Genomic DNA, 27,174 nt, shown 5'->3' on the forward strand with positions numbered 1-27,174 from the left:
TCTCACATTATTTCACTGCCTTACAACAAAGATGAATTCATATATGTCACCTGTGAAAAGTTAGTCCTGCTCTTGTGTAAACCTTTTAAGCTTGTCTGCTGAGTGATCGTTCTATAAAGGAAGCAGTTGTGAACATCTGTATGTGTTGTTCCAAGTATGAGGAATTCACACCTGTGTAACTGCTTTATCTATTTTGCCTGCTTATGATTGCAAATCTATTCAGTTCAGATTATGTTTGCCAATTTTTTGTTTATTCTTTAATGTTAAACTCTAAAGTCAAAACATATGGGGAAAATTGAAAAGTATGTAATACAAAATTTGTACAGGATAGGCATTTAGGCTTATGTATTTATTTTTGCTAGTTGAATGCTTTTAATACAAGAATTGTAATTTTTGTTTAATAATTTTGATACTTCAAATATATTTAAATCATAATATCAAAATTTTTTTTAAAGATTTATATTTTTTTTTGTTTTAAAGATTTATTTATTTATTTATACAAGCACTGGGTACAGTCAGAAGTGTGGGAGGGTAAGAGAATTCACCAGAGCCAGAGTGGGGAGCAGAGCAGGCAGAAGGTCCAAAGTACACTGCTGAGGGGAGCAGCGGGTGGCAGGAGAGGGCAGCGGGCAGCTTCGCAACCCAGCACTCAAACGCTGTGCCACCGGGGAGGCCCATGTAAGATCAAATTTAATGTGTCAATGGCAGTGGACACCAAGTGATACATAACTTGTACTGTTATATAACAAAACCCTTTGATATTACATTTGGGTAAAATGTGATTGGCAGTTGGCTCCTTGGTCTTTTAAATAATCCCATAATAATGTTGGCTCCATGTTTAAAATTTTTGGACCCCATTTAGAGCATTTTGGGACAGTTCTGTATTTTGTCTGTTGAATTTTAGGTTGCCTCTTAACCCCTTGCACCGCCAGGGAGGTCTCTAGTATTTTTTTTTTTTAACATTTATTTATGCATACAAGAACTGGGGTGCAGGCCAGAGGTGAAGGGGTGGTGAGAGGATTCACCAGAGACAGAGTGAGGAGCAGAACAGGCAGATTTACTGAAATACACTGCTGAGGGGATCAGTGGGCGAGACAGGAGAGGTCTACTGCGCCTTGTGGGTCACCTCCCTGGCTTGGGATCCAACTCGTGCTGCTTGCTGCGGATAGCTTCGTAATGCTATGTCTTAACTTACCCTTGTGCCACCAGGGCGGCCCCAGTGTTTACTATTTCTTGTAGGGCAGGTCTACTAATCACAGAGTCTCAGTTCTTTTTTTAATATTGGGATCTTGATTTGCCTCTTTGCTGGGGTGAAGGATGTGGTGGTGGATAACTTTGCTGAATATAAGATTCTTGGTTGACAGGTATGTTTTCTTCTTTCTGCTCTTTGAATGTCATTCCACTAATTTCCTGACTGATGAGGACCCTTCTGTTTGTTTTGTCCCTTGTACTTGATGAATTGTTTTTCTTGCTGCTTTCTGATGTATCTAGGTGTGGACTTTTCAAATTATTCTTGGCATTTGTTGAGCTTCTTGGTTGTAAGAATCAATGTTTTACATCAAATTTTGGGAAGCTTTGGGCCGTTATTCAAGTATTTTTTTGGCCTGTTTCCTCTCCTAGTACATGTAAGGTATGCTTGATGGTGTGCTTTACGTCTCCGAGGCATTGTTACTTATTCTATATTTGTTTCATATATTAGATAATCTGAATTGGCCTATCTTCAGTTTCACTGATTTTTTTTTTCACTTGCTCAAATCTGTTTAGTGCTGCTAGCAGATAAATTTCAGTTGTATTTTGCAACTCTGCAATTTATAATTTGTCTCTCACCCCCTTCCCAAATCTATTTCTTCTTTAAAAATAATTTCTCTTTATTGATATTTTCAGTGTACTAAGAAACATTTTTTTTCTCTTATTTCCTGAGTTCTTTAACCATAGGCTTTTTTTTTTTTTTTTTGTCTTTTGAACATATTTAATATAGTCTATTTATAAAGTCTTAGCTTAATGAATTTAGTATCTGGTCGTCCAGGTTTTGACTGATTTCACCACCACCACCTCCCTTCCCTTCATCCCCCTTCTATTGACCATACTTTGTTGCCTTTTGTGCCTTGTCATATTTTATTGAAAATGGTATAAAGTCAGTTCCCATGTATATTATCATGGCTACTGAACAATATGGGATATACTTTTTTTATAATTCTCAAGTCTGATTTTTTTTTTTTTTTATAGAGGCATGCTTTTATTTATTTGTTTGCTGGTTTGTTTGTTTTTTGTTTATACATGCACTGGGTACAGTCAGAAGCGCGGGAGGGCGAGAGAATTCACCAGAGCCAGAGCGGGGAGCAGAGCAGGCAGAAGGACCGAAGTACACTGCTGAGGGGAGCAGCGGGCGGCAGGAGAGGTCTGCGCGCCATGTGGGACCCTCCTCCGGTGGCCGGGGAGCAGCCGGGGATCGAACCGGCGCCGCAGAGGCCACGTGCAGCTTCGCAACCCAGCGCTCAACCGCTGCGCCACCGGGGAGGCCCTCTGATTCTTTTTTTAATTAAAATTTTTTTATATCATTCTTTTTTTTTTTTTAAAGATTTATTTATTTATGCATACAAGAGCTGGGGTATAAGCCAGACATGCGGGGGGATGAGAGGATTCACCAGAGACAGTGGGGAATAGAACAAGCAGGTTGACCAAAGTACACTGCTGAGGGGAGCCGCGGGTGAGTCAGGAAAGGTCTGCTGCGCCATGTGGGTTGCTCCCTGGCAGGTCGGGGATTGAACCTATGCTGCAGAGGCTGTGGATTGCTTCATAATGTGGTGCTTAACCCCTTGCACCACCAGGGAGGCCCATCATTGTTCTTTTTTTTTTTTTTTAAGATTTATTTATTAATTTATTTATTTTATTTATACAAGCACTGGGAACAGTCAGAAGTGCGGGAGGGTGAGAGAATTCACCAGAGCCAGAGCGGGGAGCAGAGCAGGCAGAAGGACCGAAGTACACTGCTGAGGGGAGCAGCTGGCAGCAGGAGAGGCCTGCGCGCCATGTGGGACCCTCCTCCGGTGGCCGGGGAGCAGCCGGGGATCGAACCGGCGCTGCAGAGGCTGCGGGCAGCTTCTCAACCCAGCGTCCAACCGCTGCACCACCAGGGAGGCCCTCGTTGTTCATTTTTAAACAATATTTGCTTCCCCACTCCCTCAGGTGTAGTCCCCATAGAATTTCCTTCCCCAGTGCACCTTTGCACCATCACCTCAGTCTCCTGTTCTCTTTCCTCCTTCCCTCTTATCCCTCTCCCTCCTCCTCCCCTGCAGTATATCTCTGATTTATAATTGTCTGTTTTTGCTTTGTTGTATTGTGTACTGTTTTATTTTGAAAATGGTATATTTGAATGTTATAATGGGACAACAGATTTTGTTGTTGCCATTTGTTGTAATTGTTTCCTCACTTAGCAACTTTTCTGTTTTGATTCTATAATGTTTATATTCTTTGTTATATGTGAAGTCTCCACTTGGTTAGTTTAGTAACCAGCTAATGATTAGACAGATTTCCTTTAATTTGATGTGATTTGATACGTTGGAATCAGTAACCTTTCCATGGCATTATAGAGGCGCTCTGGGTGCGTGTTAGGGCGTGCTGTCAACGTTCATCTAGGCAGTTGTGAATTCTGCCTTAGCTTTTAGTTCTTGCTTGTGCAGATCCTCAAGTTCAGCGAGAGGTACTAGCTTAGGACCTTTTAAGGACTTCTTACCACTCTTCTGAATATGTTCATAACTTGATCATATTTATTGCTCTACACACTGGCCTGGCCTCCAGATAACCAGGAATTGGTCAAGGCTTTTCAAAGCCCTTGAAATGTTCATCTCATATTCCTCTTCTTCCTATTAAACTATTTGGGTTAATCTGTAGTTTGACTTAACAGGTAGCTTTAAAGTTAAGCAATTCCCTGATGTTGATTGTTTTCAACAGTCACACCCAGAAAAGATACTTTCACATTCACCAAGGTCCAGATCAGATCAAATACAGCCTTCCAAGTGGGGGCTCTTAGGGAAGCCACAGGAAGATCATGACAGTTTTCTGGGAATAAGCTTTGAGGAAGTACTGCGGTTGCTTGGTCTTTACTTCAAATGTGAACAGTTAGTTTAAAGGCTATTCTAGAGAGCAGGGTAAGGGACTGTGACAAGTTAAATCATCACAAAGTTCAACAGTCTAGGTCAAAAATGGCTGTGGTGACTGATCTTGGGTTTCCAGGCTGCGGGGTGGGTTCCAGCCACAGCTGGAGTGACCTATGTTAAGTGATGTACACAGCAAGGAGGGATCAATTTGCATGTGGAAGGCCCTCATGAGCTGTTTCATCACCCTTCCAGGGGTGGGAGTAAGTATGCCTAATGTCTTCCTAAATAAAAATACGGAGATAGCAAGAGAATCAAGTTTATCTCTCTTAGCCCCATCTCCACATTAGGTCCAACCCCTTTCCTTAGGAGGCATGTATTCATACTCCTGTGCAGATCTGCTGCTGACCAGATATGGATATGAATATGAATAAAGAGAAAGAACCTGCACCATACCCAAGCACTGGGACCCGCAAGCACTAGATTAGACCATTGCTCTGCATACAGACCAGAATAGTGTAGCAGGACTCTAAGGTTCACCCTCTCACTTACATCAAACTTTGATCAGTATACTAATCTTCCATCGCTCTACTTATGGCAGAATGTGACTTAAATTACTTAGGTTGATTAAAAAAGAAAATTGAAGTTCACTATTACTGAGGTTCAACTGTTTTTCTTGAATTGATGCTCCTTGAATTGCTGCAAATCTTTGTTCATTTTCTAGAATTCTGAAAAAGTTGATTCTTACAATTTTGCTAATTTTCTCTGTGCTTTTATTGAGAAAGTATTTTTGAGGATCCTGAGTCTTACTTTCACTGATACCCTTAGCTTATTTGCTCTTAGCTTGTCATCTTAGTTCTATTAATATACACTCCTTTTACTGATACTGTTAGGCGACGCCTTTTCTGGATATTTATATTTGCAGCATGGGAGAGTGCAGTAGTATTTTCAACAGCAAAACGTGAAAAACAACTTGAATGTCCCCAAATAAGGAAGTCATTTTTTGTTTTTTTTTAATGATTCATCTCTGTAGCCATGCAATGGAATATTACATAGATCGTAGGAATTATGCATTTGGAGAATATGACATAGAAAAAAATGTTATGATATTGCTGAGATAAGAAAAACTATAAAATATAGTATATCCAAATTTTTGAAAATGTTTTATAAAAATCCAGTGGAAGAAGCTGTATCACAATAATAGCATTTATTATTTTTGAGTGGTGGTTAAATTTTGTGAGTTACAAAAGCCTGTATTCTGTCCCATAAGGTTATATTAGTTATTTTTGTTACAAAATTAATAGGCAATAATGTGATGCCCCTGTATATATTTATTACTGTTTCTCACTCTTGAGTTCAATTAAAAATCATGTAACTGTTGAGTTTGGGAACTTTACTGCCTCTTAACAAATATTGGAAGAGATGCTGTGAGGACATGCTAGTAAGAAGTTCCAAGAGTCTGTTCTGTAGAAAGGAATTTTGTTTCGCTGGGGTGTGATATGGTGAATAATATTATTAGACAGACAACTAACCTATAATCTCATTTACTAGCATTTTATTTATTTTTTTCATTTCCAGGCACATATTAAATTTCCTATTGACTACCCATATTCACCACCTACCTTCAGATTCTTGACCAAAATGTGGCATCCCAACATATATGAGGTAAGAGACATCTATCATAAATTTCTCTGAAGATTTATTTATTTTTTTATATAGTCCTTTAGAGTAGCCTCTGTTTCATAGTGCTGTAGCCATAAAGGAGTACTCATGGTTTCCCACTTTTAGTTAGCAGTCTCTAGTTCACTTGTTCAGAATTTAGGGTAGTTTTGTAATGCCAGTGTATGTTATAGTTAATTTAAAATTGAGGCTTTAAACCTTTGCTGCTCATTGCTAAGATTATTTTGCATATGTGTTAACATTTGAATTTTTTCAAACTAGTAGATAAAAGTCATACAAATTTATTTGTGTACTGTCCTCTAACTTCACAGCAAGGGTCATCTGTTGCTATGATCAGAGATTCAGCTTTTTGGGGGGATTTATCCTACTACATTTGGACTGGCCTCCTTTCAGGAGTTGCTGCAGAGCAGTTGAGAGCCTCTTTTGGAATAAATCCAAGGTGAGGTTCTTATACTGGACAAGTCCACCTGCCTGGGGAAGTCATTTCTAGTTTGTTGATTAAATGTACTGAACTTTGGGCAATATATAAGAAAGATAGAAAGATGGATTAAATTTCTCAGGAGATGTCAGGGCCCACTGAAATGTCCTTTAAGACTACTCCTTCATCATTCTGTAATTTTTTTTTCATTGCAGTGTGGTTGTGAAGTAGTCTTTTTTTATTGTAAACTTGGTTTAGTCACTAAAACTGCTTTTTAAAAAGCACCACCTAAGTCATGTAGTCCTTGTTTTGACCTGATGGATGTTGGGAAGCACCATTGCTCTAGAAGCAGAGCTTATATAATAGTCTTTAAAATGTTTGTAGCCAAGAAATAGAGAACTTACTCTAGGGTCCTGAATTTGAATTTCAGTCTTTATAAATTAGCACACTGGAGGAACTATATTATTTTTCACAACCTATTTTTCAGTAAGGTATTATAGTCATTTTTCTTTCCTCCTAAAGGTAGGACAAACTGCAGCTCAAAGGATGATAATTACATTTCTAGTAATAAGTATATCTAGAATACTATTTTCTTCAGTATTTGACATAATCATAATACATATTTACAACAGTGGATACCGTACTGTTACGTGTATCCTATTGTCCAGTTATCCTATTGTAGTAGAAAGAATTAACTCAGTTTCCTATGTTCACAGTGTGTTTAGTACATACAGAAATATTTTTGTGTCCCTGTCTATTTAGTAATCAAAAGTTCTTGCCTTCAAAATTATGTGGCATATATAGGTTCTGAGCAAGAAAAATAAGACTTTGAGCTTTTGTCTTGCTGTTGAGACCTAGTTCGCCTTAAAAACCAAATACCTGTTTCCATCTCAGTTATTTAATTCCCAAACATGTCTCAACAAAAAGAAACAGGAAAAAGGAATCAAAACTCTGAGGAAGAAAGTATAGGCAGGTAACTCAGTGCTGGTGTTTCCCCCGCCCCTTTTCCACAGTGTTTGTTTTCTTGACTACTTAAGTAGGCTATTTACTTCTGTCCCTTAAGATTTAGTATCAGGGCCTCCCTGATGGCATAGGGGCTAAATGAGTCTCAGCACTACCACACTATCTCTGCTGTAGCCTGAGTTTGATCCCCAGCCAGGGAGCTAACCCACATATGGCACAGCAGACCTCTCATGTCTTGCCCACTGCTCCCCTTAGCAAGTGTATTTCAGTAAATGCACCAGTTCTGCTCCCCACTCTGTCTGGTGAATCCTAACCCCCCACACCTCTGGCCTACACCCCAGTTCTTCTATGCATAAATAAATAAAGTAAATTAAAAAAAAAAAGATTTAGCATAGGTTCGTTTCTTTAAAAATTTTCGTATTTATAGTAAAATATAAACAATAAAATCATGCATATCTTATATATACGCAGTTCTTTTCCATGTCATAAATGTTTTAAAAGAAGTGATATCATAGTTAGGGAGTAAATTTGATGTAACCAAGCAGATCATAAGAGACTCTTCTCACAAAGTTAATTTACCTTTGTATAATCTGGAATAGTATCAGGATTTAATTTTAGAGAGGGCCCTATTATTATTTGTGATTCTAGAGATTGTGGCTTATGGCTCTTTTTTTTTTTTTTTTTAAAGATTTATTTATTTATGCATACAAGAGGTGGGGCATAGGCCAGAGATGCGGGGGAGGGGTGTGAGAGGACTCACAGGAGGCAGAGTCGGGAACAGAACAGGTAGACTAACTGAAATACACTGCTGAGGGGAGCAGCGGGCAAGACAGGAGAGGTGTGCTTTGCCATGTGGGTTGCTCCTTGGCAGGCTAGGGATTGAACTCATGCTGCAGAGGCTTTGGATTGCTTCGTAGTGCAGTGCTTAACCCCTTGAGCCACCAGGGAGGCCCAGCTCATGGTTTTTGACCAAAGAGATATTCTTTTTTTTTTTTTTAAATTTGTTTTATATTTATGCGTACAAGAGCTGGGGTATAGGGCAGAGGTATGGGGGGTGCAGTAAGAGGATTCACCAGAGACAGTGGGAGCAGAACAGGTGGAATGACTGAAGTACGCTGCTGAGGGGAGCAGCTGGCAAGACAGGAAAGGTCTGCTGCACCATGTAGGTTAGCACCCTAGTGGGGGATCTTGGTGCAGTGGCTGGTAGTGGCTTGATAGTGCTGAGACTTAACCCCTTGTGCCACCAGGGAGGCCCCAAAAGATATATTCTTGAGGGTTGCTTTCTACTCACTCAACCTGTGTTGTCATCTGTGGCAGAAATACCACGGGCCTCGATAAGAAACTGCTCTAGTTACCAAAATGTTTACTGCAATTATTTACAGTAGAAAGGGGACAATGATGACAATAACAACAAACAACACAAATAGAACTCTACTGAAATGTCAAAATACAGGGATAGATTAATGCATTTTGCATATTCACGAGCATTAAGAATAAAGACTACTGTTAATAGAAAATAGTTTATTATGTCAAGTTTTAAAAATACAAGAACTTTGGTTACAGTTTTGTTAAATATGAACACATTACTATAGCACCCAAAGTTACAAAAATTACTTTATAAATTATTTTAAACATTATCATTGTCATGTTTCCAAGATTTATAAATATCAAAGGCAGACTTGGAGAACAAAACATTTAATATAAACTTGTTACTAATGATATATTGCACAGTGTGCTCCTACTTCACAATATGTTGAATCAGCTGGTTACTTGTTACTGTGTTCAGAAGAATCCCAGTAACTTCACAAACCTTGGAGTGTTTGTATTCTTCATGGTGAACTTCATTGCTGTGGCAGCTCAAAATCTCAGTACCCTCTGATGTTAAAATTTTAAGAAATAACAAACTAATTTGCACTGTAGTTTTGAGTTCTTCACAAAATTGAGTAGCCAGAAGTATTTAATACTTGATGATCATTTTACTACTAGTGAGTTATAGAAGATAACATGGAGCTTTTAAAAAATAATAAAGATTTTTGATTTTTTAAAACAATTGTAGAAATCATTTTTTCTATACAATACTCACAGATAAATGTCACCAATGTACTTTTATAAAGACTACAGTAAAATACACAGTGTATTTTAGGCTTCTTGATATAGCCCATATGAGAATATTTTTCTTTTTCACCTAAGGTGATTTATTCTTGAAGATTTTTCTTGATTGTAGACCCAGGTGTTTCTCAGAAAGATTATACTAATCTTTATAGTCCCCAACATTGTAAGGATGTGCCTATATGGCTACTATTCCACCATCATTAGAGCATGGGATTTAAACTAGTATTTTTTAATGGTTAAAAATAGACTGTACTGTCTTTAATATGCTTATTGTCTTCATTGAGGCGCCAGAATAAAATAATGGACTGGATCACTTAAACAACAGAAAATTTTTGGGCCTCCCCAGTGGCGCAGTGATTGAGTGCTGGGCTGCGAGTCTGCCCGCGGCCTCTGCAGCGCCGGTTCAATCCTCGGCCGCCAGTGAGGGTCCCACATGGCATGCGGACCTCTCCTGCCGCGTCCGCTGCTCCCCTCAGCAGTGTATTTCGTCAGTCTGCCTGTTCTGCTCCCACTCTGGCTCTGGTGAATTCTCTCACCCTCTTGTACTTCTGACTATACCCAGTGCTTGTATAAATAAATTGAAAAATAATAATAATAAAATTTGAAAAAAACCAACAAATTCTTTTCCTCACATTTTAGGAAACTAGAAGTCCTAAATCAGGGTCTCAGCTTGGTCAGTTTCTGACAGAAGTTCTTTTCCTGAATTAATCTTTATGTCCTCAGGTGGCTTAAGGAAAGGGAAGTGAGGAGAGACTGTGCCTTCTCATTATAAGGGAACTAATCCAATCAGACCAGAGCCCTGGCCTCATGACCTCATTTAAACCCAGTTATAGCCCCCAAAGGCCTCAAGTCTAGATTATCATCACATTGGAAGTTAGGTTTCAGCATATGAATTTGGTGGAGATATAAATTCAATCCATAATACATATCAGATAACCTATATAATGTGAACTTCCTACAAATCTGCAATATTGAAAGCTATTGCAAAGTCTGGTAGAAATGTATTGCTTTTTGGAATAATAAAATTTAGGCTATGTGAGTGGTAAATAGGCCAAATTTCACAGTTTATGATCTTGGTAATTTAGGTGGAATAAAATGAATGAGACCCACAATCAGCTTCTTAAAAACTGAAAGAACTAGATGCTTTGATAGGTCCTTTAAAGAAAGCTATTAAATATAAGTTACATTTTAATATTTATTACAGGAATTTATTTAGGAATTGTTTCATAGTTACGAAATTTTTTTAAAAACGCAGTTTTCCCTATGTAAGCTAGAAAAATCAGGATATAATTCAGTCTGAAGGTTTATGAACCCCAGGTGGAGCCAGTGGTGTGACTCTTTCTTCTGTACTAGAGATTTGAGAACTGGGGGTAGTGGACAGGGTTGCTTATGTAAATCCCAGAGTCCCAAGGCCTAAGAAGCAGGAGTTACCATGTCTAAGGACTGGAGAAGAGGGAAATCTCTGATCAAGAAATGGGGGAGGGGGATAAGTGGGAGGGGAGAGATACGTTGCCGATCCTCTGCCTTTTTCCCCAAAGATTTATTTATTTATACAAGAACCGGGGTACAGGCCAGATGCGTGGGAGGGTGAGAAGATCCACCAGAGACAGAGCGGGGAACAGAACAGGCAGACTGACAAAATACACTGCTGAGGGGAGCAGAGGGCAAGACAGGAGAGGTCTGCCACGGCCTGTGGGACCCTCGCCGGCCAGCTGGGACCGAACATTCAGAAAAGTTTTTATTAAGATGTCTTAATTTGATATAGTATAACTAAGCCACCAGAAACAACATTCTTTTTTTTTTTTTTTTAAGATTTATTTATTTTTACATACAAGAACTGGGGTATAGGCCAAAGGTATAGGGGGTGAGAGGATTCACCAGAGACAGAGTGGGGAACGGAACAGGCAGATTGACCTAAAATACACTGCTGAGGGGAGCAGCGGGCAAGATAGGAGAGGTCTGTACCATGTAGGTCACCTCCCTGGCCAGGGATTGAACTCTTGCTTCTGTGGCTGTGGATAGCCTCATAGGTTGTGTCTTAACCCTTTGCGCCACCAGGGAGGCCCCCAGAAACAACATTCTTGAACTGAATGATCTTAACTCACATAAAGATGCTGAATGCTATATTGAGATTTTGTTACATTGTCAGTATTTATTGTGTTTATTTTTATAATGTGCATTAAATGAACATTTTAAATTTATATAATTTTACTCAGTGGTCTTAAAGAAGGAAACTGCATAATTTAAACACTTCTATTTGAATTCATTTAAAGAGTCATCAAACGAACATAAATGCTTTCTGAGCAGCTAATGAGAAATGTATCACCTAATGTTTTGTTTTGCTTTAGCTGCTAGGATAAGTTGACACAAATAAATAATCTTTGGTACCCAGTAAATTATGTTTTCATTATTAAAACAAGTCATTTATTGACTGAAAAAATTTTTTTTCTAAAATTTTAAAGGATAGTTTTGTAGAATATGCCTGTGGAACTCCCAGAGTCTTTGTGTTTCATCTTGGTTTATTATTATTTTTTAAAGATTTATTTATTTGAACCCTATTTTGTTTTTTTGGTTTTTTTTTTTAAAGATTTATTTATTTATGCATGTAAAAGCTGGGGTATAGGCCAGAGGTGTGGAGGGGTGAGAGGATTCACCAGAGACAGAGTGGGAAACAGAACAGGCAGATTGACCAAAGCATATTGCTGAGGGGAGCAGCAGGTGACGCAGGAGAGGTCTGCCGTACCACGTGGGTATCTCCCTGGCCTGCCGTGAATTAAACCCACACTTCAGAGGCTGAGGACAGCTTCATAGTGCAGCGCTCAACCCTCTGCACCACTGGTGAGGCCTCTCATGAATTCTTTTCTAGGCAGTGATGTGCTCATATTTTTTTTAAAGATTTATTTATTTATGCATACAAGAACAGGGGTACAGGCCAGAGGTGTGGGGAGTGAGAGGATTCACCAGAGACAGAGTGGGGAGCTGAACAGGTGGATCCACTGAAATACACTGCTGAGGGGAGCAGCAGGCGAGACAGGACAGGTCTGCTGCACCACGTGGGTCACCTCCCTGACTGGGAATCATACTCAAGCTGGAGTGGCTGCAGATAGCTTCATAGTGCTGTGTCTTAACTCCTTGTGCCACCAGGGAGGCCCCTGGTGTGCTCAAATTTGACTGCATATCGAAATCATGGAGATGGAGAGAAGTTGTTAAAAATGAAGAATACTGGGGATTTCATTCATCCACTGTTGAATTTGGATGGACTGTAGGCTAGATGTCCTTCATTTTATATTTTGGAACTTCTATTTTGAAGGCCTTAGAACTGTCCCTGTCTTTCTTTTCCAGACCCCACAATTTATTGAACTGAAGTTTACATACAGTTAAACAATTAAAGTGAACAATTGGGTGACATTAGTATATTCCCAATGAGGAATAAATAAATAAAGCAATTTACTCATTAAGCAGTTTCTTCCGATTCCCATTTCCCCCTACTCTCTGACAGCTTTCTGTCAATGTATATTTCTATTCTGGATATTTCATGTAATTGAAATCATATGGTATAAGACTTTTTGTGTCTGCTTTTCACTTACCCTAACATTTCGGAAGTGCATCCATGTTGTAACCTCATCAGTGCTTCATTCCTCTTTATGGCCAAATAGTATTCCATTGTATGTACTATACCCCACCCTTCTTTATACATTCATCTCTTGATAGACGTTTGAATTATGTCCACCTTTTTGGATTTGTCAATAGTGCTGTTATGACCATGTGTATACATATACTTGATTGAATACTCATTTTCAGTTTTCTAGATTTAGGAGTAGAACTGTAGGGTCAGAGAGTAATTCTGTTTACTTTTTTTTTTAAGATTTATTTATTTATATACACAAGAACTGGGGTATAGGCCAGAGGTGTGGGAGGGTGAGAGGATTCACCAGAGACAGAGCAGGGAGCAGAACAGGCAGATGGACCGAAAACACTGCTGAGGGGAGCAGCGGGCGAGACAGGAAGGTCTGCCACGGCATGTGGGTATCTCCCCGACCAGCCGGAATAGAACCATTGCTGCAGAGGCTGTGGACAGCTCCACAGCTCTGTGCTCAACCTGCTGTGCCACCAGGGAGGTCCTCTATGTTTACTTTTTTTTTTTTTTTATTTATTTGTTTGTTTGTTTGTTTTGTTTATACATGCACTGGGTACAGTCAGAAGCGTGGGAGGGTGAGAGAATTCACCAGAGCCAGAGCGGGGAGCAGAGCAGGCAGAAGGACCGAAGTACACTGCTGAGGGGAGCAGCGGGCGGCAGGAGAGGTCTGCGCGCCATGTGGGACCCTCCTCTGGTGGCCGGGGAGCAGCCGGGGATCGAACCCGCGTCGCAGAGGCCACGGGCAGCTTCGCAACCCAGCGCTCAACCGCTGCGCCACCAGGGAGGCCCTTTACTTTTTTTTTTTTTGAAGAACTGCTATTGTGATCTATGGCACATGAACCATTTGTCATTCCCACCTGCAACGTGTGAGGGTTCCAGTTTCTCCACATACTTATTAACACTTGCTTTTTTCTATTTTTGTTATAATTTATTAATCCTAAAGGGATATGAAACATTGTCCTTTTATTATTTATTTATTTATGTGTAGAAGAACTGGGGTGTAGGGCCTCCCCTGGTGGTGCAGTGGTTGAGTGCTGGGCTGCGAGGCTGCCCACAGCCTCTGCAGCACTGGTTCATTCCCCGGCTGCAGGCGAGGGTCCCACCTAAAAAAAAAAAAAAAAAAGAGGATTTACCAGAGACAGATTGGGGAAGCAGAAATACACTGCTAAGGGAGCAACAGGGTTGACTGGAGAGGTCTGCTGCGCCCTGTGTGGGTTTGCTCCCTGCCCAGGGATCGAACTCAGGGTGTAGTGGTGATAGTCTAAGACTTGACTCCTAGGCCGCCAGGCGCTCTCTTGTCATTTTGAAATGCATTTCCCTAACGACTAATGATGTTGAAAATTCTTTCTCATCTGGGCCTCCCTGGTACACAGGGGTTAAAGTCAGCACTATCAAGCTATTGCCAGCCACTGTGCATGGCTTCAGTCCGGACAGGGTGGGTAACCCACATGGCGGAGCAGACCGCTCCTGTTTCACCCGCTGCTCCACTCAGCACTGTATTTTAGTGGAACTGCCTGTTCTGCTCCAGACTGTCTCTGATGAATACTTTCACTGTCCCCCCAACCCTCTACCTATACCCCAGCTCTTGTATGATAAATAAAACTAAATCTTTTTCTAAAAAAAAGAAAGTTCTCATCTGCTTTATTGGAACATTTATGTCTTCTTTGGAGAAATGTCTGTTTTTTGTCTACTTTAGAATTGTCTAGTTAATCTTTTTAGTATGAGTTGTAGGAGTTCAATATATATTACGGATACTAAACCCTTATCAGATATATGATTTGGAAATACTTACTCCCATACTATAGGTTTTTTTCCCACTCTCTAAATAATAACTGTTGATATACGAATGTTTTAAATTTTAATGAAGTCTAGTTTATTTTGTTTGTTCATGATTTGGTGTTTTATCTAAGAATCCATTGCCAAATCCAAGGTCATGAAGATTTACCTCTGAATTTTTCCAGAGGAGCCTCACAGTTTTAGCTCTTAGATCTTTGTTGTGTTCAAAGTTAATTTTGTATATGGTGTGAGGTAGGAGTTTGTTTTTGGAAATCTAGTTGTTTTAGTATCATTTGTTGAGTAAACTGTTCTTTCCCCTTGAATGGAATTATACCATCCTTGTCAAAATCAATTGGCTGTATAATATGAGTTTATTTATGGACTGACAGTTTTATTCCATTGGTCTATATGTGTGTTACTATGTAAGTCTTAGCCTTGTTGACTGTAACATTACATAAATATTGATCAGAATGTGTAAGTCTTCCAACTTAATTAAGATTATTTTGATTATTCTGGGTCTCTTGACTAGCCATCTAAATATTAGGATAAATTTGTTAATTTTACAAAAAAAAAAAAAGAAGCTGGGATTTTAACTCGGATTGTGTTGGATCCATAAATCAAATTGGTAATATTGTCATGTGAATAGTAAATCTTCCTACCCATGAACACATTTCTGTGACAAGTCTTTAATCTTCTTTGTTAGATTTATTATCTTATCCTTCAGGTGCCATTGTAAATGGAATTGATTTCTTAATACCTTTTTGGGTTATTCATTGTTGGTATATAGAAATGACACTGATTTTTGAGTGCTGACTTTAAAATATCCTGTAACTTTGCAGATTTTTTTTAGCCCTAGTAACTTTCTCATGAATTGTTTGGAATGTTCTGTCATACGTGAAATGAAGGCAGTTTTACTTCCTCATTTCTAATCTGTCTGCCTTTTCTTTTTTGCTTGCCTAATTAGTCTGGCTAAAACTCCTGGGACAATATTAAATAGCAGTAGTGAAAGAGGCATCCTTGTCTTCTTCCTGATATTGGAAGAAAGCTTTCAGTCTTTCACCTTGGGGTATAAGTTAGCTGTAAGTTTTTTTGTAAATGTTTTTTAAGATATTTCCTTTCTATTTGTGGTTTTGTGAGTGTATTATCATGAAGAAATGTTGGATTTTATCAGATACTTCATTTTCATCAGTTGAGATGACCACCTTTTAATACGTGTAAGCACGCAACACAACAGTATGTTTCTAAGTATAATTCTTTTCATCCCATTAATCAGAAATTCAATTTTACATACTTACATGCCAAACTTTGAGCAAACTCACATACCCCTGTCCTAATTATTGTGCTGTTTTTCACTTAAGCTAAGTTCTTCACTATTATTGAAGGTAGAATAATGGTTCCTCAAAGATGTCTACATTCTAATCTCTGGGGCATATGATATCTTAGGTACATGTCAAAGAAGAATTAAGGTTGCTGATCAGCTGACCTTAAAATAAGGAGGTTGTTCTGGATTGTTTAATCATATGGATTTTCCCCCCTTTATTATTATTATTTTTTTCTTTTTTCCTCCCATGGGGATTTTTCAGAAATGGAAGGAGGAGGGCAGAAAATGAGAATGAGAAGAGCTGTAACTTTGGAACAAAGGCCCAGAGAAATGAAGTTTACTTGCTCAGGGGGAAAGGGGGTCAGAAGCAAAGCAAAATGGGTAGTAGCCCCTCGAAGCTAGAAAGGGCAGGGACTGAATTCTTTCATAGAGCCTCCGGGGAAAGAATGCAGTGCTGCCGACATTGACGTTAGCCCTCTGAGAGCAGTGTCAGACGTTGACCTATTCTTTTATTACTGTAAAATTATAAATGTGTATTTGTTTAAAACCACTTAAAACAAATTACTGTGGTAATATAGTATCAATACAAAACAAAACTACGTGGACTTTTTTTTTTTTTTTTAGAGGCATTTTTTTTTTTATTTATTTATTTGTTTGTTTTTGTTTTATACATGCACTGGGTACAGTCAGAAGCGCTGGAGGGTGAGAGAATTCACCAGAGCCAGAGCGGGGAGCAGAGCAGGCAGAAGGACCGAAGTACACTGCTGAGGGGAGCAGCGGGCGGCAGCAGAGGTCTGCGCGCCATGTGGGACCCTCCCCCGGTGGCCGGGGAGCAGCCGGGGATCAAACCGGAGCCGCAGAGGCCGCGGGCAGCTTCGCAACCCAGCGCTCAACCGCTGCGCCACTGGGGAGGCCCACATTTTTTTTTTTTTTAATGGGATAGAGCATTTTTTTTTTTTTTTTAAAGATTTATTTATTTATACAAGCACTGGGCACAGTCAGAAGCGCGGGAGGGTGAGAGAATTCACCAGAGCCAGAGCGGGGAGCAGAGCAGGCAGAAGGACCGAAGTACACTGCTGAGGGGAGCAGCGGGCGGCAGGAGAGGTCTGCGCGCCATGCGGGACCATCCCCCGGAGGCCGGGTAGCAGCCGGGGATCGAACCGGCGCCGCAGAGGCTGCGGGCAGCTTTGCAACCCAGCACTCAACCGCTGCGCCACCGGGGAGGCCCTACGTGGACATATTTTAAGCTACATATTTAAGCTTAAGAAATATGCCATTTGTGATGGCATATTTCTCCGCAAAACTTACGTCTGTATTTCCATTAGATTGTTAAAATTGTGCTCTTTCGAGTTCTATCGCATAGCTTCCTAAACTAGTTAGCTTTGGTTCTTTTTCCAAACCACTTCCAATATACCAGATATAGCTCATCTATGCAGATATACCTAATTTTATTCCGTTTCTATAGTGCTTTTTGTTTTTTAACCTTCATGGCATCTAATAGTGATGCAAAGTTTCAGTGTTTCAGATTTAGAATTTAGTATTTGGTATTGATTTCATTAAAATTTTCTTTTTAAAAAATGTTCTATTTATCTTGATATGGTTATGTTGTGTTTGTGTCAATTTGGTTGCATATGTAAAATTTTTTTACTTTATACAATGTAATTTTTTTTTACAATGTAATTTTTAAAAATTTTGAATCTCCTTCATTTTAGATCAAGAGATAGGTGACTGTCTCTTAGTTGACCTTGTCTTTTCTATTGAATGGCAACTTTATTGCCTAAGTGGCAATTCATATTGTGTGAGCATAGTGATAAGCTCCTCTGTCCATACACTAAAGGAGTTATAATTAAGTTGTTTGAGGCATATTTTCTGTTTATATAATTGATAGTTATTGAAAGCAGTGATTGATAAATACTAGGCAAATTTTAAGCAAGATCAGATTTTTTTCTTTCAAAAAAAATATTTTTTTTGGAGGATGTATTTGTTTATGCATACAAGAGCTGCGGTATAGGCCAGAGGTGCGGGAGGGTGAGAGGATTCACCAGAGACAGAGTGGGGAGCAGAACAGGTGGATCTACTGAAATACACTGCTGAGGGGAGCAGCCTGCGAGACAGGAGAGGTCTGCTGCGCCATGTGGGTCACCTCCCTGGCTAGGGATCTAGCTAGTGCTACAGATAGCTTCATAGTGCTGAGACTTAACCCCTTTGTAACACCAGGGAGGACCGTTAATGACTTTTTTAGAAGATGCTATGTAAAAATAGGTTTTTTTTTTCCCCCGATCATTTAAAAATGTTTTTAAATTCTCTTACATCTTTTTTCATTTTTGTACAATATTTGATTTCTCCCCTCAGGTGTAGTGCCCATAATTCTCCCACCACCATGGTACCCATGAACCATCACATCAGTCTCTTGTGCTCTTTCTTATGTTTTCTTTAGGTTTTCTTTTTTAAGAAATACATTGGTCAGTATGAAGTGTTTCTAATACAAAAAATGTTTAATTCTTCAGCATTGATTCTAAAAGTGAAGAAAGAGCAGAATTCTTTTCTCTGATGATAAGAAAGCAAGGTTTTTAGGAATATTGGAAACTTACGTAAAACTGGTACTACTTTCTCCTAAACATTCGTATTTTGAATGTTTACTAAATGCAATACTTGTGTCTCATAGAATGGAGATGTGTGCATTTCAATTCTTCATCCGCCTGTAGATGACCCACAGAGTGGAGAACTGCCCTCTGAAAGGTGGAATCCTACTCAAAATGTCAGGTAAGAGGTTATATACGGAATAATCTGATTTTTAAGTGATACTCAAGGTTGATTATTATATTCTAACCAATACAAAATAATCCTTTGCTTATGTTTTCTTCACTTAGAGCTTTAAGTAGCTTGCATACATCGTTTTGAAGAGTATTTCTGAAGCAATAATGTACCTGATACTCATTTCTCTATGTTCACCTTTGAAAGATAGAAGTTCCCTCCTATTGCTTTAGAACATTTCTTCCTGGGACATGATGTCCCATGACTTCATGTTTGTATTGGTTGCTTCCTTATTCTAAGATTCTTAACTATATATTGCAGAAGTCTTAAGATTTAAAAACTCAGAATTTGACTTTATATATTACTTTTAAAAGAACTTTTCTTGTCTATTGCTGCTTCTTTGCTTTATTTATAATATGTGGGTGTTTCTTTTGATTTGGGAGACTTGTGTAATATTATCTCCTTTGATTCTTTATTAATCTAGCTGGATAGATGAATATTTAATCATGTTTGTGTAAAATAGTGGTTTGTGTATATGATGGTTGCTCAGATCTCCCTTAAGAGAATTTTCAAAAACACTACTTTGCATATTTTAAAGTATACTATTTTGGTCATAAATTTAATGAAAAACACATTTTCTTGCATTTAAATTTCCATTTTATTGCGCCTACTGAGTTTTATCCTAATACTCAAAATTTTGATGTTTGATAACCTTCTTTTATTTATCCTATGATACTTTCCTGGAGAAAACCAACATATACAAATGTGTTTTAATTGCTTTTGACAATAAGATTAGTTAAACCACTTTTAAATTGATTTATTAATATGCAGGTGATTTGAAAGAATACAAGTATATTATACTTTGATTTAACATTACTCTGCATTAATTGGAAATGCATTTTTAATCACATTGACATTTGTTTTCAGTTCATGTATCCATCAATAATTATCACATTGCTAGAATGAGACAGAGTGCAACTTCAATTATATGTATGCACAAATAATATACTTCATACATTAATGTATACTAGTTCTTGTGGGTGTGTGCATATACATACATTCATGTATGTATTGTGCACGCATATACATAGACTAATACTAGATGCGGTGATTACTCTTGTTTTACATGTGGTAATGGAACAAAATTCATAGAGCAGTGAAACTAAATTCTTCTAATTCTGTATGAGCTGTTTAGCAAAAATTGCAGTGCTCTTTTGTCAGTCTTTAAACAAACCACAGGTTTATTGAGATATAATTCTCACTAAGTATATGATTCACTGGTTTTTTAATACACTCACAGAGTTGTATAACCATCGTCATAGTCAGTTTTAGAATATTTTCATCACCCCTAAAGAAAGTCGTACGTATGAAAATATATATTCTGTCACCCTTCAACCTCCAGTTCTAGCCACATTCCCGGGAAACCACCAGTCTAACTTTTGTCTCTATGGATTTGCCTTTTCTGGACATGTCATATGAATGGAATCACACAATTTTTAAAAAAAAATTATTTCATAGTATTTTCTGTAGTACTTTGTGAATGACTTCTTAGCGTAATGTTTTGAAGGTTATCCTCATTGTTGCATGTGTCCAAGCACACCATTCCTTTTTATGCCTGAATGATATTATATTGAATGGTTATATCACACTTTTCATCAGGTGATAGACATTTTGCATGCTTCTTCTTTGAGGCTCTTATGAATACTCTTGCTGTAAACATTGTGTATAAATTTTTAGGTGTACATTTCCTTGGATAAATAACTTAAAATGGCATTTTCCTGAGTCATATGATATCTCAATGTTTAACTTTTTGAGGAGCTACCAGACTGTTTTGCAATGTATCTACACTATATTACATTCCCACCTGCAGTATGGGAATTCTGATTTCTCCACATCTTAGTTAACACTTGTTATTATTTGTGTTTTTTATTATAGCCATCCTAGTGGGTAGAAGTGGTTCTTCATTGTGCTTTTGTCATCAGTCTTTCAACTTTTAAAATACTGCAATAGTTTCAGAAAAATTGTGAATAAAGTGTAGAATTCCCATATACCCTGCATGTGCCAATTTTCTTTATTAACGTCAACACTAGTTCAGCACCTCAATTTTATTTTATTTTTTAGAGATTTATTTTATTTATGCATCCAAGAACTGGGGTATAGGCCAGAGGTGTAGGGGGATGAGAGGATTCACCAGAGAAAGAGTAGGGAGCAGAACTGGTGGATCTATTGAAATACACTTGCTGAGGGTTGCAGCCTATGAGGCAGGTGAGGTCTGCTGTGCCATGTGGGTCAGCTCCCTGACTGAGGATCGACCTTGTGCTTCAGTGGCTTCTGATAGTGTCATTGTGCTGAGACTTAACCCCTTGTGCCACCTGGGAGGCCCCCAGCATGTCAGTTTTTTAGACTTCTATTCCTCAGATGGTGAAAGACTATATTTCTGTTGCTGTAAGCCATCCAGTTTGTGATACTTTGTTAAGGTAACCTTAGGAATCTAATACAGATTTTGATACTGGTAGGTGGGATACTGCTTTAATAAATACCTAAAATATGGAAGTGTCTTTGGGGTTGGATAATAGGTAGAAGCTGGAAATGAATAGAAATGGCCTAGATTGTTTTAAAGAGGTTATGGTAGAAATTCGAACATTAAAAACAATTGTGCTGAGGGCTCAGAAAGAAGTGAACTATAGAGAAAGCTTTTCTTGTCTTGGAGAATATATAAATTACCATGAAGAGAGTGTTCAAATAGAAATTTTAAAGGTGCTTCTGGTGACCTCAAATGGAAATGAGGAACATGTTACTGGACAATGGAGGAACGGCAATCCTTGTTATATAGCAATAGAGAATTTAGCTGAATTGTGTTCTTGTAAGTCATGAACTTGGGTATTTAGCTGAAGGATTTCCCAAGCAAAATATGGAAGGTATGCAGCCTAATTTCTCCTGCTTATAGTAAACTGCAAGAGAAAAGAAATGCCTAAGAATGCATCTCTAAATCAGAAAGAAACAGGACCAAGAGCATGACTGAATGACCATTTGCTAAGGAGATAAAGCCTATAAACCAGGAAGAAGCTGTGAAGAGCATCATATCTAATGGATCCCCTTGACATCCATGTGAATTAAGATTTTTGGATACACTGCCAGCCTAGACCGAAAGGGATAGAGAGGGGACAAAAAATAAAGAATGACTAAGATGGTAAAGCAGTGGATGCAGAAGCCAAAGAGGGTATAAGACCCAGATGGTGAGACTGCCTTCTCCAGAGAGCCTGCGGTCAAGATGGCATTGTGGCTTGGTGAGCACAGAGCATGAAGCCACAGGGTATTATTCTCAGGTTTGCAAGCTAATGGAATTTACCTGCTAGGTTTTAGATTTGCTTGAAATCTATGACCTCTGCTTTTCCTTCCAGTTTCTCTCTTTTGTAGTGGAAATAATCTGTCCTATGTCTGTCCCACCAGTGTATTTTTGTAGCATATCTCACAGATGGAGAGGAATTTTGCCTCAGATGAATCATACCTCAAGTATATTATTGATTTAGATAGTAAGATTTGGGACTTTGAGGTGATGGTATTTAGATGACACTGGTGATTTAGAATTAATGCTGGCATGATTAAGACTTTTGAGGATGTTGGTATGAGGGGGTTGGATTTTGTACAGGGAAAGGACAGGGGTCCACCAGGTGGGCTGATAGTTATGAGTTGAAGTGTGTCCACCCCAAAAGATAATATTGAAATCCTAACCCCTAGTTACCTAGGCAGGGTTGTTGAAGATATGACTAAATTGAGGACATATTTGTGCTGGAGTCAGATGGGTCCTTTAATTTGATGGACTGGTGTCCTTTTAAAGAAGAGAAGGGAAGACTTGCTGGGAGAAGACTGTCATGTTACAACTGAGGCATTACTCTGCTTTGTTGATTGTTCCTCTGGGAAAGTTTGTCTACCTTATTTCCTCATCTCATCTACCCATATACATGACCTGATTTTATCTACCTAGTTTCATTTTTCTGAGAAATTTTTGCACTTTATGGATTATTTTCACCCATCTGCCACTGTTAAATGTTGACTGTGTCCTCCCCAAAATAAAGATACTTTGAAAACCTGATACCCTTAAATACAGAGATTAGAGTTTTATAAATCAAGGAATGACAGCTTTGCCAACAAATGCCAGAAGATAAACTCTCAAGTTTCAGAGAGTACGGGTCTGCTAACACCTTAGTTTTGGATTTTTAACTTCTAGAACCGTGAGGCAATACATTTCTGGTTTTAAGCCACCTAGTTTGTGATGTCTTGTTACAGCATTCCTAGTGTTACCAACCCCAACCCCAAATTATGGGTTCACGGGTCTTCTAGGAGAAAGAATGTACCAGAGAATTATTGAGTTAACCAGATAAGGTTTACTAAAGACCTCTGCACAAGGGAGCAAGGACTGGAAGAGGAAATTTTTAGTCTGGTTCCCTGAGGGGAGCTGTGCAAAGGGTTTTAAGGGATTAGTCTATCAGGGCAGAGTAGAGGGGAGGAATATCATAGCATGTTTTGGGCCAGACCATACCGGGGCTTGTGCAGAAGAGCTATGTGCTCCTTCATACACCACATGTCTCATTGGTATCTAAAGTCTCCATGCCAGGGATATTTATCGGGGCCAGCATGCTAATGAGACTCAGGTCACTCTTGGTCAGGATTTTTATGAACTGGGCATGTGGGACCCGTAACAGGAAATAGTTCTCTCTCCCCACCCCCCACACAGGAAATTGCAAAAGAATCGTTAGGCTGTAGCACTTTCTATCTGGCATCTTTGGTCAGTCTGGTAGGCCAGATTCTTTAAACAAGATGTTGGGTAGAGCCCACCAGCTCATGATTCAGTCCACTTGTTCAAGTAGCACATTCAGTAGCTCTTACCATACTGACTCACAGTTTTGTTCACCTAGGCTGTTTCACTAGAAAACAATATAGCTGTCCAGAACAAGGCCTTCCTTTCCAGCCTCCTGACTTGAACAAATCCCACATCGTTTCTCCCATTTCATTGTGGACTTTAAAATTCCATCACCTAACCTGTAGGGCAGTATCTAAGATTAATAAATCCTGATGTGGCATTTTTGGTGGCGTATCCTTTTCTGACCTTGAGTTATCAATTTCTGGCACCCGTTCTTTGGAATTTAGTTGTGTTAAATAGGTTTTTAAATTTTTTTATCCAACTTTCTTGTGTAGCAGGAGGAAAATAGGTCCATAATGTTATTATCTCTTTCCCCATCTTTTATTAATCAGTTTCCCCAAGTCAGTTTTTGGTTTATACAAAGAAGCACTTGCACTTCTGTAATTTGGGTTTAGCCATTTTTCAATGTTTTGTTCATTTGTGAACTGCCTGTTAAAATTCTAAACTTCCTGTACTCATGTCTGAACCTTCGATTGGGTCTACTCAACTATTTAGCAATAGCATGTCACTTCAGATCACCATCTTTTGTGCAGTAGAAACTGCGATGGACTGTCCTTCTACTATAATGTTTCCTGGAAAGGAAGTTTGTCCTAAAACAGTGAATATAATTTGTCTTAATGTGGGAGAATAGAAAAAGGATTAGTTAGGATATTAATCGGTAATTTTTTTTTTCTTTTTACTTTCCCATTGGGCATTTTAAAAGATATAATTACTTTAATGCTTAGGTAAAACTTCAGATATCTTGTTTGTATGAGCTATCAAATTGAAGTATGTTATAATCATTGAATTTCAAGAAGTTAAAAGGACTTTTGTACTGTTTTTTAATAGTTCTCTGAATGGCATTAAAGCAGTTTTGAGAGTTCCCTTATAAACTTGGCTTCTCTTTTATGAACTGAATCAGCTTAAATGAATATGTTTAAACCATATTATTATATCATGTTATATAGTAACAGACTTTTGGGTAATGCATAATATTCATGTTAGAGTATAATTGATGACCTTTAATTCTAGATTGTTTTTGGAGCCTCCTTTTCATATTTGTTTGTAATTTTGTGTCCCGACAGAAAATATATATCTTAATTATTGGCCTTGTGTTTGTCATTTTCAGCATTTCTTTTGCATCTTATTTTTTATGTTCCCATAATTTTTTTTTTAAAGATTTATTTATATATACTAGAACCGGGTTACAGGTCAGATGTGTGGAAGGGTGAGAAAATTCACCAGAGATAGAGCAGGGAACAGAACAGGCAGACTGACGAAATGCACTGCTGAGGGGAGCAGCAGGCAAGACAGGAGAGATCTGCCCCGCCATGTGGGTATCTCTGCAGCCGGCGGGATCAAACTGGCACTGCAGAGGCTGCGGACAGCTTCACAGTGCTGTGCTCAACTGCCTAATTTTTTTCTTAATGAAGAACAAGAAGTAGGGATAGTTACAGTCCTTGTTAATTATGGCATGTCAGAGCTGTATATTTCTAAAATCTACAACATTGTATTAGTAGTATAGTCACTAGAAAGCCATTTAAATTCTCTGAGCTGCTTTTCTGATAGATAAGTTAAGGATAATTCCTCAGTAGTTGAAAGATTAAATGAACAGTGTCTGTAAAGTCCCTAGAATAGTACTTTTGAATCACTGCTGCTGTTTTCTTTTTTTTGGTCAAATGTGAAGTGATTCCTTGTTATCAATTAGCAGTAATTGTTAGATACCTATGTCACATCAGATTCATTTTAAAAGTAGTAAAGAATTTAACTTGGTACTTAGTACAGAAACAACATGTTTTGAGAGTTTTTACTTTAGATGTGCCAAAATTGAAATACATCTTTCTTTTTTGAGGGGAAAGGTGTCCTTTGTAACAAAGGGTGCATATGTAAAGTATCTTAATAGTCTTTAAAAATTGGTTTTAACTAAGTGGTAAAAGTTCTGAGTTTTATTTATTCCATTTTAGGTATTAAGAGCATAATTAAGAGCCTCTTACGCTTTTTCAAAGATGCACATTATTTTATCAATACAATTACACTGATCTGTTGGAAAACTGGGCCAATTAAATGCAGAGTTGTCCTTTTGGTATGATTTTGGTGCTCGATTTTCAGGGCTAGTAGCAGCTCTAGCTTAGAGGAAGTGGTCGCTCTAAGATTAGTGATTCTTGGTATTGGAGGTTGAATGTTGAGCTGTATGCTTACCACATACCCTCCCACTCTGAGAAAACAAGCCTCCACTTTCTTTACATATAACCCCCCAAATAAGACTTTTCTTATTGCATCTAGTGCTGCCTGGCTAGGTAATCTGCCATTACCTAAACATTACCCATTTGCCCTTAACTTCTCTTGCATAAACACATAAGACCATCATTTGCCTTGTCTTGACTTCAAATATTTTGAACACTTTTTTCTTTTAGGCCCTTATCTCATTTAATCTAGTTTTTTTTTTTTCCCCAAGATTTATTTTTATTTATTTACACATACAAGAACTGGAGTGTATGCCATAGGTGCAGCGGGTTGCGAGGATTCACCAGAGACACCATGGGGAGCAGAACAGGCAGATCTACTTAAATATACTACCAAGATGGGGAGCAGCGGGCGAGACAGAAGAGGTCTGTTGTGCCTAGTGGGTTAGCTCCCTGGCTGGTAGGTGAACTCATGCAGCAGTGGCTGGTGATAGCTTGATAGCACTGAGACTTTAACCCCTGCGCCACCAGGGAGGCCCTAATCCAGTTTATTTGGAGGCAGGGAATTCCTTTCATTCTAATCTGCCCATCAAAAACTATCTTTGGCATTTTGAATACAAGCATCATTTTTTTCTCTCTACACCCTCAGGTTACCTAGGCTTCAATTTAGAGGCATTCCCTGGGCATTACCTCAGGGATTGCCTTACCCACTTTCATGCAGTTTTTTTTGTGTAGAGGCTTTACAAGCAAATTTCAGATTGTGCTCTTTAATCTTCATATGTGACTCTGCAAAGGTATTTGCATTTGAAATTATTCATAACCTTCTCAGAGCTTTTTGTATAGTATCGGTTTAATTTTTCCAACCTATAAAAATAAGAATAATAGGGGCCTCTCTGGTGGTGCAGGTCTCAGCCCTATCAAGCTATTGCCAGCCATTGTGGCATGAGTTAGATTCCTGGCCAGGGAGCTGACCCACATGGCACAGCAGACCTCTCCTGTCTTGCCTGCTGCTCCCCTCAGCAGTGTATCTCAGTAGATCTGCCTGTTCTGCTCCCTACTCTGTCTCTGGTGAATCCTCTCACCCCCTATACCTCTGGCCTACACCCCAGTTCTTGTATGCATAAATAAAATAAATCTCTTTAAAAAAAGAATATTTAACCTCGCAGATTTGTTTACCAGGCTGTAGGTGTTATGCTTGTGGTAAATTATTTTGGTACAAGTGACAGACAATTTGATGATGCATGACATTGCTTTCCACCCTTTTCCAGTCATGATACATCGGAAAAAATGATAGTATTTGTAGATCACAATGAAGTAAACTGAAGGTGATCCTTTG

General features: G+C 38.7%; 1 protein-coding gene across 1 annotated transcript in view; it reads left to right on the forward strand.

The window, feature by feature from the left end:
• Positions 1–27,174, forward strand: part of UBE2R2 (ubiquitin conjugating enzyme E2 R2) — an 85,946-nt gene that overhangs the window by 51,203 nt on the left and 7,569 nt on the right. Inside the window, exons 2-3 of the mRNA XM_037494282.1 lie at positions 5,673–5,759; positions 18,667–18,764. Of these exons, the coding sequence (XP_037350179.1) occupies positions 5,673–5,759; positions 18,667–18,764 (185 nt within the window). The remainder of the gene's footprint in view (positions 1–5,672; positions 5,760–18,666; positions 18,765–27,174) is intronic.

This window comes from Talpa occidentalis, unplaced genomic scaffold, assembly GCF_014898055.3.
Source record: "Talpa occidentalis isolate TD23 unplaced genomic scaffold, MPIMG_talOcc4v2.1 talOcc4.7, whole genome shotgun sequence".
NCBI lineage: Eukaryota > Metazoa > Chordata > Mammalia > Eulipotyphla > Talpidae > Talpa > Talpa occidentalis.